This window comes from Gopherus evgoodei, chromosome 1 (assembly GCF_007399415.2).
Source record: "Gopherus evgoodei ecotype Sinaloan lineage chromosome 1, rGopEvg1_v1.p, whole genome shotgun sequence".
In the NCBI taxonomy this organism is placed as follows: domain Eukaryota; kingdom Metazoa; phylum Chordata; order Testudines; family Testudinidae; genus Gopherus; species Gopherus evgoodei.
In genome coordinates, this window is record NC_044322.1 from 369,004,275 (window position 1) to 369,020,729 (window position 16,455).

Genomic DNA, 16,455 nt, shown 5'->3' on the forward strand with positions numbered 1-16,455 from the left:
AGTGCCAAAATCCCTGAAAGCTGCATGGAACTTTTTAAAGATACCATAATAGAGGCTCAACTTAAATGTATAGCCCAAATTAAAAAACATAATATGAGAACCAAAGAAGAGCCACCATAACTAAACAACAAAGTAAAAGAAGCAGTGAGAGGCAAAAAGGCATCCTTTAAAAAGTAGAAGTTAAATCCTAGTGAGGAAAACAGAAAGGAGCATAAACTCTGGCAAATGAAGTGTAAAAATATAATTAGGCAGGCCAAAAAAGAATTTGAAGAGCAGCCAGCCAAAGACTCAAAGAGTAACAGCAAAAGTTTTGTAAGTACATCAAAATCAGAAAGCCTGCTAAACAACCAGTGGGGCCACAGGACTATTGAAATGCTAAAGGAGCACTCAAGGACAATAAGGTCATTGTGGAGAAACTAAATAAATTCAGTGCATTGGTCTTCACAGCTGAGGATATGGAGGAGATTCCAAAACCTGAGCCATTCTTTTTAGGTGACAAATCTGAGGAATTGTCCCAGACTGAGGTGTCATTAGAGGAGGTTTGGGAACAAATTGAGAAACTAAACAATAATAAGTCACCAGGACCAGATGGGATTCACCCAAGAGTTCTGAAGGAACTCAAATGTGAAATTGCCAAAACTACTAACTGTAGTCTGTAACCTATCATTTAAATCAGCTTCTGTACCAAATGACTGGAGGATAGCTAATGTGATGCCAATTTTTAAAAAGGGCTCCAGAGATGATCTCAGCAATTATAGGCCACTAAGCCTTACTTCAGGACCAGAAAAACTGGTTGAAACTATAGTAAAGAATAAAATTGTCAGACACAGATGAATATAATTTGTTGGGGAAGACTCAACATGGTTTTTGTAAAGGGAAATCATGCCTCACCAATCTACTAGAATTCTTTGAGAGATCAACAAGTATGTGGACAAGAGGGATCCAGTGGATATAGTGTACTTAGGTTTTCAGAAAAGCTCTGACAAGGTCCCTCACCAAAGGCTTTTAAGCAAAGTAAGCTGTCCTGGGATAAATGAGAGGGCCCTCTCATAGATTGGTAACTGGTTAAAAGACAGGAAACAAAGAGTAGGAATAAATGGTCAGTTTTCAGAATGGAGAAAGGTAAATAGTGGTATCCCGCAGAGGTCTGTACTGGGCCCAGACCTATTCAACATACTCATAAATGATTTGGGAAAAGGCGTAAACAGTGAGATGGCAAAATCTGCAGATGATACAAAACTACTCAAGATAGTTAAGTCCAAAGCAGACTGTGAAGAGCTACAAAAGGCAGATGAAATTAAATGCAAAGTAATGCACACTGGAAAACATAACCCCATAAAATAATCCATATAAAATGATGGGTCTAAATTAGCTGTTACCACTCAAGAAAGAGATCTCAGAGTCACTGCGGATAATTCTCTGAAATCATCCACTCAATGTGCAGCAGCAGTCAAAAAAGTGAACAGAATGTTGGGAATCATTAAGAAAGGGTTAGATAAGACAGAAAATATCATATTTCCTCTATATAAATCCATAGTATGCCCACATCTTGAGTACTGCATGCGGATGTGGGTCACCCCATCTCAAAAAAGATATATTGGAACTGGAAAAGGTTCAGAGAAAGGCAACAAAAATTATTAGGGGTATGTAATGGCTTCCGTATGAGGAGAGATTAACAAGAGAGGAACTTTTCATCTTGGAAAAGAGACAACTAAGGGGGGATAAGAGAGTGGTCTATAAAATCATGACTGGTGTGGAGAAAATAAATAAGGAAGTGTTATTTACTCCTTCTCAAAACACAAGAACTAGGCAAATATTTAGATGAGTTGATGTACTTCCTGGAAGACCTCTGCATACCCCCAGGGATACATATACCCCTGGTTGAGAACCACTGCCTTACTGTGTCTCCAGATGAGATAGGCTGGCCTTCAGGGGTGATGTATGTATATTCATCATGTATATTACAATAGAAGCTCTTATTAAAAATTCAGCATTGCTTTCCTAGAAGGTTTTACATTCCAAAGGACTCTTTTACAGGTCACTGGGATAGTGACAATTAAAAGAAAGAAAGAGAGAGAGAGAATGCAACATTTTCTTGCTTTTAAATTAAAGATAAGACACATCCAAGATTCTTTGCCATAGAGTAAATTATTTTTCCATTTAGACTTTGAGCAATTATGAAATTAATGTCCACCCCTTTAGAATTGACATTTGAACCCGTACTCTTCTGATGCTTTCTCTGAAGGGCTGGGCTGGGTGGGAGGGAGTGCTGTTAGTGCCACTCCTGGACATTATGTTAATTTAGAGTTATTGGGTGCATTTGCTTTTAGAACATTTGTGGCTATGCAGGTAGAGAACTGTGCTAGGCATATAATTCTCCTTGGGAGAACCAGAGATAAAGCCCTCTTTGCTGAGGTTGCTCAATTGTAGAATGAGCTACTAGATGAGATTGCCAACTCTGTCCACATATCTATTCAGGGGACACAATCACAGGACCTAACCACATCAGCCATGCCATCAGGGGCTCGTTCACCTGCACAACTACCAATGCGATATATGCCAGCATGTGCCAGCAATGCCCCTCTGCCATGTACATTGGCCAAACTGGACAGTCTCTACACAAAATAATAAGTTGACACAAATCAGATGTCAAGAATTATAACAATAAAAAAACAGTTGGAGAACACTTCAACCTCCCTGGCCACTCGATTACAGACCTAAAAGTCGCAATATTACGACAAAAAAATTTAAAAAACAGACTCCAACCAGAAACTGCTGAATTTGAATTAATTCGCAAACTAGACACCATTAAATTAGGCTTGAATAAAGACTGGGAGTAGATGGGTCATTATGTGAAAGCTGGCTGATCCCCCTTAATAGATTACAAGTGGCTGGCTGGTGGGGGGGGAGGAGGTGAGTACTGCTCATGGACACAGTAGCCTGAACTTTTTCACTATCTCTTTTCCTCTGCCTCAAACCAGGAAGATCCTGCTCCAAACCAGTCAGTACTACCCAGATAAGGGGAACATGAGATTTTACACTTACCAATCAAGTATTAACACGCAAGGGTCTTTGTCTGAATGTGTATAAAAGGTTTGTGAAATCTGTGTAAGACAGAGTCTTTTGTACCAAGGTAGAGGCTCTCCTTTTTCTGCAGAATAAAGCATTTTTCCTTATCCCTGTCAGGTTGTTAATTGGCTCTCAGCTAGGCAAACCCGATATTTCGGTAACAATTACACAAAGTACAACTATTTCCCCATGCTAATTTTTTCCCCTACTGTTACTCACACCTTCTTGTCAACTGTTGGAAATGGGCCATCCTGATTATCACTACAAAAGTTTTTTTCCCTCCTGCTGATAAGAGCCCACCTTAACTGAGTAGTCTCGTTATAGCTGGTATGGCAACACCCATTTTTTTATGTTCTCTGTGTATATATATCATCCACCTGTATTTTCCACTGCATGCATCCAATGAAGTGGGTTTTAGCCGGCGAAAGCTTATGCCAAATAAATTTGTTAGCCTTGTCATAAACAGATAGCTAAGGGTTAATGTCTCTTTCACCTGAAGCACCTGACCAGAGAACCAATCAGGAAACCGGATTTTTTCAACTTTGGGTGGAGGGATTTGAGTGTCTGAGTCTTTTGTCTGTCTGCCTGCTTTCTCTGAGCTTTGGAGAAGTAGTTCTACTTTCTAATCTTCTGTTTCTAAGTGTAAGGACAAAGAGATCAGATAGTAAGTTATATGGTTTCTTTTCTTTGGTATTTGCATGAATATAAGTGCTGGAGTGCTTTGATTTGTATTCTTTTTGAATAAGGCTGTTTATTCAATATTCTTTTAAGCAATCGACCCTGTATTGTGTCACCTTAATACAGAGAGACCATTTGTATGTATTTTTTCTTTCTTTTTATATAAAGCTTTCTTTTAAGACCTGTTGGAGTTTTTCTTTACTTCAGGGAAATTGAGTCTATACTCACCAGGGAATTGGTGGGAGGAAGAAATCGGGGAGATCTGTGTGTTGGATTGCTAGCCTGATTTTGCATTCCCTCTGGGGGGAATAGGAAAGTACTTTTTGTTTCCAGGATTGGGAACAGAGAGGGGGCAGTCTCTGTGTAGTTTCACAGAGCTTGTGTCTGTGTATCTCTCCAGGAGCACCTGGAGGGGGGAAGGGGAAAAGGATTATTTCCCTTTGTTGTGAGACTCAAGGGATTTGGGTCTTGGGGTCCCCAGGGAAGGTTTTTCAGGGGGACCAGAGTGCCCCAAAACACTCTAATTTTTTGGGTGGTGGCAGCAAGTACCAGGTCCAAGCTGGTAACTAAGCTTGGAGGTTTTCATGCTAACCCCTATATTTTGGACGCTAAGGTCCACAGGGAAGGCTTTTCAGGGGGACCAGAGTGCCCCAAAATACTCTAATTTTTTGGGTGGTGGCAGCAAGTACCAGGTCCAAGCTGGTAACTAAGCTTGGAGGTTTTCATGCTAACCCCCATATTTTGGACGCTAAGGTCCAAATCTGGGACTAAGGTTATGATAAGCCTCTAAGGTGCCACAAGTACTCCTCATTCTTTTCTTTAGATGAGATTAGGTTAGCCCAAAAGCTGACTATTCGTAGAACAGTTTGCAAGCCTCACCTGTTTTTTAAAGCTGTCCAACTCATGGGTAAGTGGAAAGCAAATAGGGTTTCCTACCTCCCAAATGGATGAAAAGCAGAGTCCTCTATGGAGTCCAGTGTGGACTCTGCCACACAGATCTAATTTGCTTATTCAGTGCTTAGGCATTTCAGTGAATGACTGCTACAGAAACACCTGCGATAGATAACTTGCTGCCCCTCTCTCTGCTTGTTCTCTCAGAGCCACTGGGAGTCTTACAGGTGCCTTCCCCAGCTCCACCCTTGTTGGAAGGATAATTTTGGGGGTCTTTCACAGAATCAGTTTAATTAACTCTGCTGCCATTGTCCTGGGGTCCTGCCCTCTCACGTAAGGGCAGCATAGAATCATAGAATAGAATCATAGACTATTAGGGTTGGAAGAGACCTCAGGAGGTCAATCCCAGCCAAGGCTTTGTCAAGCCGGGCCTTAAAAATCTCTAAGGAAGGAGATTCCACCACCTCCCTAGGGAACCCATTCCAGTGCTTCACCACCCTCCTAGTGAAATAGTGTTTCCTAATATCCAACCTAGACCTTTCCCACTGCAACTTGAGACCATTACTCCTCGTTCTGTCATCTGCCACCACTGAGAACAGTCTAAATCCATTCTCTTTGGAACCCCCTTTCAGGTAGTTGAAGGCTGCTTTCAAATCCCACCCTCACTCTTCTCCTCTGCAGACTGAATAATCCTAGTTCCCTCAGCCTCTCCTTGTAAGTCACGTGCCCCAGACTCCTAATAATTTTCATTGTTCTCCGCTGGACTTTCTCCAATTTGTCCACATCCCTTCTGTCATGGGGGAACCAAAACTGTACACAATACTCCAGGTGTGGCATCATCAGTGCCAAATAGAGGGGAATGATCACTTCCATCGATCTGCTGGCAATGCTCCTGCTAATACAGCCCAATATGCCATTATCTTTCTTGGCAACAAGGGCACACTGTTGAATCATATCCAGTTTCTGATCCACTGTAACCCCCAGGTCCTTTTCTGCAGAACTGCTGCTCAGCCAGTCGGTCCCCAGCCTGTAGCGGTGCATGGGATTCTTCCTTCCTAAGTGCAGGACTCTGCACCTGTCCTTGTTGAACCTCCTCAGATTTCTTTTGGCCCAAATCCTCCAATTTGTCTATGTCACGCTGGACTCCATCGCTACCCTCCAGCGTATCTACTTCTCCCCCTAGCTTAGTGTCATCTGCGAACTTGCTGAGGGTGCAATTAATCCCATCATCCAGATCATTAATAAAGATGTTATACAAAACCAGCTCCAGGACCGACCCCTGGGGCACGCCGCTTGATACTGGCTGCCAGCTAGACATCAAGCTCTTGATCACTACCCATTGAGCCTGACAATCTAGCCAGCATCTCAGAATGGAACGAAAAATTCGGGATACCTGGTCTAATGCAAATTAGCTCTTTTAAAACAAACACTTCCTCAAAGCAGGCATCTTACGCAGACCAGCCAAGACTGCTCGACAAACATACAACTAAAACTACAGGAAAAGTCTGTCAAAGACTCAGCTTTTGTCACACTAGCTATTGAACATCAGCCCTTTTTCACATGGATGCTCAGCTGAACGACCCTGGCCTCTCTTAAATTCCTCCTTGAGAACCACTTATATCACAATGCCTACAAACAGCTGACTAGCTAGTAATGTCTAGGCAGAAGGGCAGAACAATGCCAGCAACTTCTGCAGTGGTGCCTCATTCTTCACCCCTGCCCTCTGTCTTTGCTTTCCTTCTAGATTGAAAGCTCTCTGGAGCAAAGACCAGGCACTATATTTGCACTGTGTCCAGCACATTTCAGTCACTACTTCCAAATAATGAACTACGGACCCACTGGGTCAAAACTTGACAAGAAATAAGGTGTATGCTCGGAGAAGGACAGAAGAGTTTGCTCTGAGGCAGGGACTGGCAACCTTTGGAATGCGTCCCATCAGGGAAAGCTGCTGGCAGGCCTGGATGGTTTGTTTACCTGCAGCACCTGCAGGTTTGGCCAATCGTGGCTCCCACTGGCCGTGGTTTGCCGCTCCAGGCCAATGGGGGCGGCGGGTAGCGGTGCAGGCTGAGGGATGTGCTGGCCATTGCTTCCTGCAGGCCCCAATGGCCTGGAGCAGCGAACAGCGGCCAGTGGGACCCGCGATCGGCTGAACCTGAGGATGCAGCAGATAAACAAACCATTACGGCCTGCCGGCGGTTTTCCCTGATGGGCCGTGTTCCGAAGGTTGCCGATCTCTGCTCTAAGGCCACATACATCAGCTCAGAAAGATTGGAGGAGGAGTCTGGGTGAGATTCTTTTTATATAATCCTGAATGGAACACTGGCGTCAAGCTCTTTGCACAGACGCTGCCTACCAGCTGTGCCGTTCTAGAGGACTGGAGGGGGTGGAGGGACACACATGACTCCTTAGGAAAGGAAAGTGCAGAAGCAATCCAGTGAAGGAGATGGAAAGGAATCTCTCTACCCCGATCTCTTCAAAGATGGGCTGGACTTGGACTGAACCCAGTGCCATGAGGAACTGCCTTTTAGGCACTACAGTGCTGGGCCCTAGAGAAAACCCAAAGTTTGAGGGAGGTGGAAAAGTGAGAGCTCTGGGTCTTATCCCCAAGAAACATGTGCAGTGTGGGACTGGGGAAGAGGTGGGAAACGAAACCAGCCAAACCGAAACCGGGGAGGGGAAACAACAGGGATACATGGGCACAGCCAGGAAGAGGAGCAGGGCCGTCGCCCCGGCTGAGTGGGGTCGCTGTTTTTATTAATCACACACTCTGACATCCCCCCTGCACTTGATCTGTAAAAGTGCTGGCTGAGCAGCTCGCTGGACCCTCAGTGCCGATTTTCAATAAGCGTCGGGACACTGGGGAAGTTCCAGAAGGCAGCTAATGTGTTAGTACTTAAAAAGGGTAAATGGGAGGACCTGGCTAGCCTGTCAGTCTGACATCGGACTCGGGCAAGACAACCTGATATGGAACTTAATTAATAAAGTATTAAAGGAGGTTATTTAATTAATGCCAATCAACAGGGTTCTATGGAAAATAGATCCTGTCAAACTAACAAGCTTGTTTTGATGAGATCACAAGTTTGACTGATAAAGACAACAGAGTTGATGTAATATACTTGGACTTCTGTAAGGCGTTTGATTTGACGGTGCATGACATTCTGATTAAAAACTAGAAAGATAAAATTCACATTAAATGGATTGAAAGCAGGCTAACGGATAGATGCCCAGATGTGATTGTAAATAGGGAACCATCACTGAGAGGTCTGTTTCCAGTGCAGTCTCTCAGCTAACAGATCTTGGCCCTATGCTCTTTAGCATTTTTATTAATGGCCTGGAAGAGAACATAAAATCGAGTTTGCAGATATGTGATGGGTGGTAAATCTCCCACTGGAGAGTTGAGGGGCAGGAGCAGCTCTGGGCCTGGGAAGCCCAGCTCTGACGGGCCTGAGGAAGGGACTTCACACAGGGAGTCTCTTCAGCACAGCAGGGTGGCAGGTGGAGAGAAGCACCCTGCAGCAGGACCATGCCAGGAAGGCATTCCCAGGGAAAGGCCTACTGCTCAGAGCTGGGGCTCCCCACTGAGACCTGTGGGACAGATTGCTGAGGACAACTGCCAGCCCTGACACAGCCCGAGGAGGGGCAGAGAGGTAGGAAGAGACCAGGGGAGAGTGTTAGCTGGACCGCAGGTAACGGACTGCTGCCTATGATACACACGAGAGCTCCTGCACTGGAACCTGGTGGAGTAGGGGGGCCTGGGTTCCCCTCCTCACGCGTTGCCACAGACCCTTACCAATAGGCAGGGCTGCCACCACAGCCTGGCTCTTAGGCTCTTCTTGCAATTTATTAAACTAAGAGGCGGATGAGTAAATCTAAGCCCACAAACCTGCTATTTCGCTCTGATCCAGCTGTTCCATACTGCACGCTGGGGGACATCCATTCACACCTGGAAACTATTACAAAGACTTTCCCTGCAATTGAAGCTAGATAATATATAATTTTCTCAAGCACCTTGAAGTCTTTCCTTAAACAACGTCATTGAGTTCATCTCTTTCCACTCTCGAGATCTCCAGTGAAGTGAGGGATGGCGGCATAAGGGCTCTCCTTCAAATTGTTTTAATCTGCTTTGCTGTACTGAGCAGACAGGACCGTAGATATTATCTCACCATCTCTGCACTCTTCAGTTTGCTGTACTGCTTCTGAAACAAATGAGGTTCATATATACTAGCTTGTCAGGCCAAGCCAACCTACGCACTTCTAGGGATGCTGTCACGGCCTGCCGGGAACAGGTATCAGCAATTCCATCCTAGGCCACTACCTTTGAAAGCTAGTGAGCTTGGAGTGCTCAGATGTGAAATCAGAGTTTTCCTTCCTCCAGAGAGACTTGGCTGCTCTCTGGCCCAGTCTGAAACAGAATTTCCCTTCTCCTATATACTGTTGGTTCACGGCACCTTAATCCATAATATTTGGTTCAACCCTTCTGGGTTTCCCCAACAGGGGCTCTCCATATCAGCCACTTGGGGGGATGCACCTGTAGACCACTGTATCTGTCTACTGCTCTCCTTGGCTGGAAAGATGCTTTCAGAAGAAAAGATCTCTGCTCTAAAGGAGCTGCTGTGGCCAAGAGGGGAAACAAGTTCTCAATATCTGGGATATTTCTATTTTCCAAAGAAAATCACAGCAATACCAACCTCATATTATTGATTACAGAGTCACAGATTCCAATGCCAGAAGGGGCCATTGTGATCATTTAGTCTGACCTCCTGTACAGCACAGGTCAGAGGCCTGCCCTGCAATAATTCCTAGAGCAGAGCTTTTAGAAAAAACAGCCACTCTTGAATTAAAAATTGTCAGTGCTGGAGAATCTACCCCAACCCTTGGTAAAATGTTCCAATGGTTAATTACTGTCATTGTTAAAAAATTACACCTTATTTCCAGTCTAACTTCGAATTACAGACATTGGAACATGCCTTTCTCTGCTCCACCGAGGAGCCCATTAAATACTTCTCCCCGTGCAGATACTTACAGACTGTAATTAAGTCACCCCTTAACCTTCTCTTTGTTTAGCTAAATAAATTGAGCTCTTTGAGTCTATCACTCTACAGTATGCTTTCTAATCCTTTAATCATTCTCATGGCTCTTCTCTGAACCCACTCAAATTTATCAACATCTTTCTTGAACTGTGGGCACCAGAACTGGACACAGGATTCCAGCAGTTCACACCAATTCCAGAGACAGAGATAAAATAACCTCTCTGCTCCTACCAGAGATTCCCTCGTTTATGCACTCCAGGATCACATTAGCTCTGTTGGCCACAGCAGCACTCTTGTTTAGCTTATTAACCATCATGACTCCCAAATCTTTTTCAGTGTCACTGCTTCCCGGGATATTCTGCAAGCATGCGCTCATTCTTTGTTCCAAGACGTATGCATTTAGCAGTATTAAAATGCACATTAAGAACACAAGAGCTGCCATAGTGGGTCAGACCATGGTCCATCTTAGCCAGTATCTTGTCTCTGACATTGGCACATACCAGAGCTTCAGGGGGAGTGAACAGAAGAGGGTCGTCATGGAGTGATCCACCCCTGTCTTCCACTCCCAGCTTTAGGCAGCCAGAGGCTTAGGGACACTCAGACCATGGGGTTGCGTCCTGACCATCCTGGCTAAGAGTCCTTGATGGACCTATCCTTCATGAACTTATCCTGTTCTTTTTCGAAGTCAGTTATATTTTTGGCCTTCACAACTATACTTCATTTCCTATCTTTCAATCAGTTATGATCCATGAGAGGACCTTCCATCTTATCCCAAGGCTACTTCATTTACTTAAGAGTCTTTAGAATTGGATCAAAGTCCTTCTGACTCCCTCAAAGAATCCACATGCTTGCTGACTCCCTCAAAGAATTCTAACAGATCAGTGAGGCATGATTTCCTTTTACAAAAGCCATGTTGACTCTCTCCCAACAAATCGTGTTTATCTCCGTGTCTGAAAATTCTGTTCTTTATTACTGTTTCAACCAATTGGCCCAGTACTAAAGTTAGGCTCACCAGTCGGTAGTTACCAGGAGCTCCCCTGGAGCCCATTTTAAAAATCAGTATTACATTAGTTACCTTTCTGTCATCTGGTACAGAGGCTGATTTCAGCGATAGGTTAAATACCACAGCTAGTAGTTTTGTAATTTCATATTTGAGTTCCTTCAGAATTCTTGGGTGAATGCCAGCTGGTCCTGATAACTTATTACTGTTTAATTTATCCATTTGTTCTAAAATCTCTTCCATTGACACATCAATGTGGGACAGTACTTCAGATTTGTTGCTCAAAAAGAAAAGCTCTGATGTGAGTTTCTCCCCCACATCCTCTGCAATCAAGACCAACGCAAAGAGTTCCCTTTGCTTCTCTGCAGTGGCCTTGTCTGTGGGGTTTTTCTTTAAAACATTTGCCATCAAGTAACCCCACTACAACGTGACCCGCAGGCAACCTGCTCCTGATGTACTTTAAAATTTTTACTAATTTTTGCATCTTCAGCAAGTGCTTCTTGAATTCTGTATTGGCCGGTCTTATTACACTTCTACATTTGACTTGCCAGAGTGTATGCTCCTTCCTATTTTCCTCATTAGGACTGACTTCCATATTTCAAAGGATGCCTTCCTCCCTTTAACAGCCTCCATTACTCTGCTGTTTAGCCACGCTGGTATTCTTTTGGTTCTCCTGTTGTGTTTTTTTATTTGATATTGTTTGCTTGCACCCAATTTACCAAGTGATCCAGATTGCTTTGCACCTTCATTATTTACCACTCCCCCAATTTTTGTATTATCTGCAAACTTTATCAGTGGCGATGGGCAGCCAGGCAAATAGGGACCACGCTACTCAACACCAGCCCCAGTTCTTTTCATTCTCCATTCCAACCCTCGTCCTATAATAATCCTAACACCCTTTCCAGCCTGTCTCTCTAAGGCAACAAGGGCTATTTGTCACATGCCCAAACCAGTTATGTCACGGAAACCGCCTCCTCCCAGAACCTTCAACACCAATTGAAGCATCAATGGCCCAAACATAATCCCAACATCCGAAACAGTCTCCTCACCCTAATACTAACCTAACTGTTGTGACTCAGCACTACCCAGCCAGGTTTCCCTCAGTGCAACTCAATCTGTTACCAAACACTAGCCACCCACAGTGACTTCTCAGGGTGCAGCCGACGAAGTGGGTATTCACCCACGAAAGCTCGTGCTCCAAAACGTCTGTTAGTCTATAAGGCGCCATAGGACTCTCTGCTGCTTTCACAGATTCAGACTAACACGGCCACCCCTCTGATACTTCACAGGAATTGCTGCACTGGACCAGGCCTATGGTCCACCTAACCCAGTCTCCCATCTCTGACAGTGCTAAATATCAGCTGCTTCAAGAGAATGTACAAGAAACCACATACCCAACAGTTTTGGAATAATTGGCTCATATTTGACTTTTTCTCCTTGTTAGTAAGCATTTGGCTTATTCTCGGAAGCATGAATGTTTTATCGCTTTCATCCTATCTAAAGTAATACCTAATCCTTTCTGCAATCTTGCTAAACTCTTGATCTAAATGATAACTTGTGGTTTTGAGTTTAACATGTCTGAGTTCATTATGTTTTATGTAAAAAGTATTTTGTTTGATCAGTTTTGAACACACGGTATTTCAGTTTCATTGAGCATCTGCAGGCTGGTCTATGCTACAAATGCTTTGCTAAAAACGTTATATCGGTAGGCCTTTGTCGGCAGAGCCCCCTGCTGGAGTCACCGGTGAAGCTGACAGGAGAAGGAATTCTGACGGCTTAGCCAAACCACTGCCCCACAGGACACTAATTAAGCTGACAGAAGTACTCTGCTGTTGGCAAAGCCGCATCGACATGATGGGTTTTCCCAGAACAGCGAAGTCAGCTAGGAGGTGTGATTTTTTTTTCACATTTCTTGTCAACACAGTGATGCCAGCAAAACTTTATAGCACAGGCTAAGCCTTTGTGTTATTCTATTATTAGAGAGTAAATAGGAGTATCCAGGTTAGCCCTAACTTCTACACTCTCTTCTCATTCCAAAGTCTTTCCATGCTCTTGGTCATTTTCACCACTGGACCCTTTCTGTTTTTGTGCTCTCACTCTCATTTGAGATGGAATGACCAGAACTGAATACAGCATTCCAAGCTGTATCTTCCACTTATATAACGACATTACAACAATTTCAGTAATATCTTCTGTTCCTTTCTTTATACAATCTAACATTTTGTTTGCTTTTTGACTGCCACGGTGCACCAAGCCGATGTTTTCACTGAGCTGCTCCCAATGATACCAGGTCTTTAGTCCTAAGTGATCACAATGAAGTTATAATTCAGTAATGTGTATGAGCAGTTCAAACGGACCCTTCTGATGTTCAGTACCCTGCATTTGTCAAAAGTGAATTCCATCTGCCACTCATCTGACTATTCACCTAGCTTGGTTATGTCCCACTGTCCACAGGCTTAAATAATTTTGTGTCATTTGCAAATTGCCACTCATTATTCACAGCTTTTTTCAAGATGTTAAGATACCAAAGAAATGCAATATTAGACCTAGCACGGACCCTGGGGAATCCCCACTATTGACATACTGCCATTTTCTGTCTCTTAGTCAGTTTCTGATCTATGGCAGATTTGCTTCGTACCCATGACCACATAGTCCCCGTACCAGCCGGTTTTGAGGGACTTTGTCAAAGGCTTTTTTGTTGTTGAAAATTCATATAAATTACATCTACCAGTTCTCCCCAGACGCCAGGTGCCCAGACACCGCACTGATGGTCTTGTTATCAGAACCTCAACAGAATAACATTCACTCTTTTGTTGACACATGTGAAGGATTTCAAAGCGGTTGGAGAGACTGTTTTCCTATAAAGAGCTGTGACAATTTGTTCATATCGTGTTCTGTAATGCCTAGCCCATTCTCCTGCACCAACCAACACCTTATACAAGCATGGGTGCCTAGGAGCAAGCAGAGATCACATCCTCAAAGCACCACCAAGCCTATCCCCTTCCTTAGACAGCCAAACACCTCACATAAAAACCCAGCTCCAGGGGCAGCTTTGCATTCAAACACCAAACCAAGTCCTAGGAACCCTTCCATTCCTAATGTCTCCCAGCCACACATCGCCCAGGCCAAGCATGGCTGTATAACAACAGAGACCCCGTTCTCTTCTCTATTTCCATGCTGAGTGCTGTAACTCCTTACATTTTATCTTGGGGTTGTCTCAAATGCAGCAAACCACACACCACCTCCAGACCTCCAGCCCCAGAACACTCCAGCCCTATCTAAACGATGGAATTTCTAACATACCTCTCGTTGTTTTATTTCACACATGCACACAGCATCCTTTCTGTCCTTCTCCAGCAGAGAACCAGAGCTCTCCATCCCTGCCCAATGCTCAGGCTCCAGCCCCCAGGACACCCAACACAATTCCCCAACATGAGTCACTAGGAAAAAAAAAGACACTTCTCTGACCCCTACCCCTCTGCCACCAAAAGTACTTTTATTCCTAATCTCGGGCACCCAATCTCATAGCCATCACTTATCTCAGCCTTTTTCCTAACGAACTCCGCTCCTGGACTGTCAGTGTAGAATGTGGATTGACTGAAGGAAGCTCCCTTCCCATGATCTACTGCAACACAAATCAAAGAGATACCAGTCCCATGGGCTTTAACTATACCCCATTTTCTCATCTCTCACCGAGAGGTAGCCTGGCACTTACCTGTGGGAAGTGAAGTTGTCATATGAACCCACAGTGTAATGTCGGAAGAGACGCTTTGTTCTATCCTCTCTCGTTTCTGTAAGAAAAAAGCAGAGATTTCTCATGCTGCTGAAAGATGGGATCAGAACCATCTTCCTGAAAGTATGTGACTGTGTGAGCAGACATGCACATGCTCCTCTACCTGCTCCCTCCAGGTACGTGTCTACACAGACACCCATTCGTGCATACATAAGCCTCTTCATCTCCATACGTACCCACACAGACTCATTTGCACAGATCCCACACGCATACTCCTCTGTCTCAGAATGTGTCCATACGGACACACATGCACTCTTCACTTCTCAAAGTGTCTCTGAGCACAGAGTCACATGCACACAATAGAAAAGAGTTTTCTACAAGGACTTTTCAATACAGCTTCCAATCTACTGACTGACAAGCACCAAAGGGGCAGGAGGGGTAGCTCACTGGTTTGAGCATTGGCCTGCTTAAACCCAGGCTTGTGAGCTCAATCCTTGAGGCGGCCACTTAGGGATTTGGGGCAAAAATTGGTCCTGCTAGTGAAGGCAGGGGCTGGACTCCATGACCTTTCAAGGTCCCTTCCAGTTCTAGGAGACTGGTATCTCTCCAATTATTTATTATAAAGGTTTGTCCCAAAACATATTGAATGTTCAGAAACCCACGTGGAATAAGGTGCAGGCAAGACACATTCTCATATGCCGTTGATCCACCTCCCACTGATGTCACTGGGAGTCGGACCAGGCCCTTAGGTCTGGAGTTTAAGTTCAAACACATTTGGTGAGTGTAGAAACTGTTGCAATAAAACATCTGTGGCTGGCCTGGGCTTGGACTGAGGGTGATAAAAATGCAATGCAGACATCCATGCTTAGGCTGGAGCCTAGCTTCTGGGGCCGGCTCCCTCGTGGGGCCCAGAACCCAGGCTCCAATGCAAGCCCAAACCTCTACACTGCAATTTCATAGGCCTGCAGCCCGAGCCCTGTGACCCTAAGTCAGCTGACATGGGCCTGCTGCAGGCGCAGACATGCCCATAGATTCCAAGGCCAGAAGGGACCACCGTGATCCTCTCGTCTGACCCCCTGCACAGCACAGGCCACAGACCTGCCCCACAATAATTCCTAGAGCAGAACTTATAGAAAAAACAGCAAGTCTGGATTTAAAACTTCTCTGGGATCCTGGGTGAATTGTTCCAGTGGTTAATTACTCTCACCGTCAACAATTTACCCCTTATTTCCAGGCTGAATCTGTCTAGCTTCAGCTTGCAGGCACTGGACTGTGTTACACTTTTGTCTGATAGACTGAAGAGCCCGTTATTAACTACCTGTTCCCCATGCAGGCACTTAGAAAGAAGTCACTCCCTCACCTTTGCTTTGTTAGATTCAGTGAGCTCAATCTATGTAGTTTATTACTATAATCGTGGTCATTCTCCTGGCTCTTCTCTGACCCCTCTCCAATTCATCAGCATCCTTCTTGAACTGTGGGCAGCAGAACTCGCTGCTTCTTGTGGAAGACACTGCTGCTAAGAGAAGTGACCTCAGCCACCTGTGGGAGATGAACGGCCAAGAGAAGTGGCTACAGTACATGCAGGGAGAGGAGGCAACGGGCCAGGGCAGCTCAGAATGCAGAGAGTGAATGAAAGCAACACCAACTAAAACACTTCAGCAGCACAGCTGCACCCTAGCGCTTCAGTGTAGCCACTCTCCAACCACGAGGGGAGTCCTCCTTTGCTGTAGTTAATCTGCCTCCTCAAGTGACGGTAGCCAGGCTGCTGGAAGAATGCGTCTGCCAGTCTAGCAGGGAATACACCGGGGATTAGGCTGCATGACTATGGCTCTCGGGGTCTAGACTGTTCACACCCAAGAGACGCTGCTATGCCGATGTAAGTTTTCAGGGTAGACCAACCCCAACAAAGCAGATAGAAAGTAATAATGCCAATGCCGGTGTTATTCTAGCAATCTACGGGGCACTCTACACTGGGCTGCTGCACCTGGTTTTGGTCACAGCACCTCAAAAAACACCTAACAGAAACAGAGGGTGCAAGGAAAATGATTAGAAAG

General features: G+C 44.8%; 1 protein-coding gene across 1 annotated transcript in view; it reads right to left on the minus strand.

Moving 5' to 3' along the window:
* SHANK3 (SH3 and multiple ankyrin repeat domains 3) overlaps nt 1-16,455 on the minus strand; it is a 727,758-nt gene that overhangs the window by 136,169 nt on the left and 575,134 nt on the right. Inside the window, exon 16 of the mRNA XM_030541199.1 lies at nt 14,384-14,459. Within this exon, the coding sequence (XP_030397059.1) occupies nt 14,384-14,459 (76 nt within the window). The remainder of the gene's footprint in view (nt 1-14,383; nt 14,460-16,455) is intronic.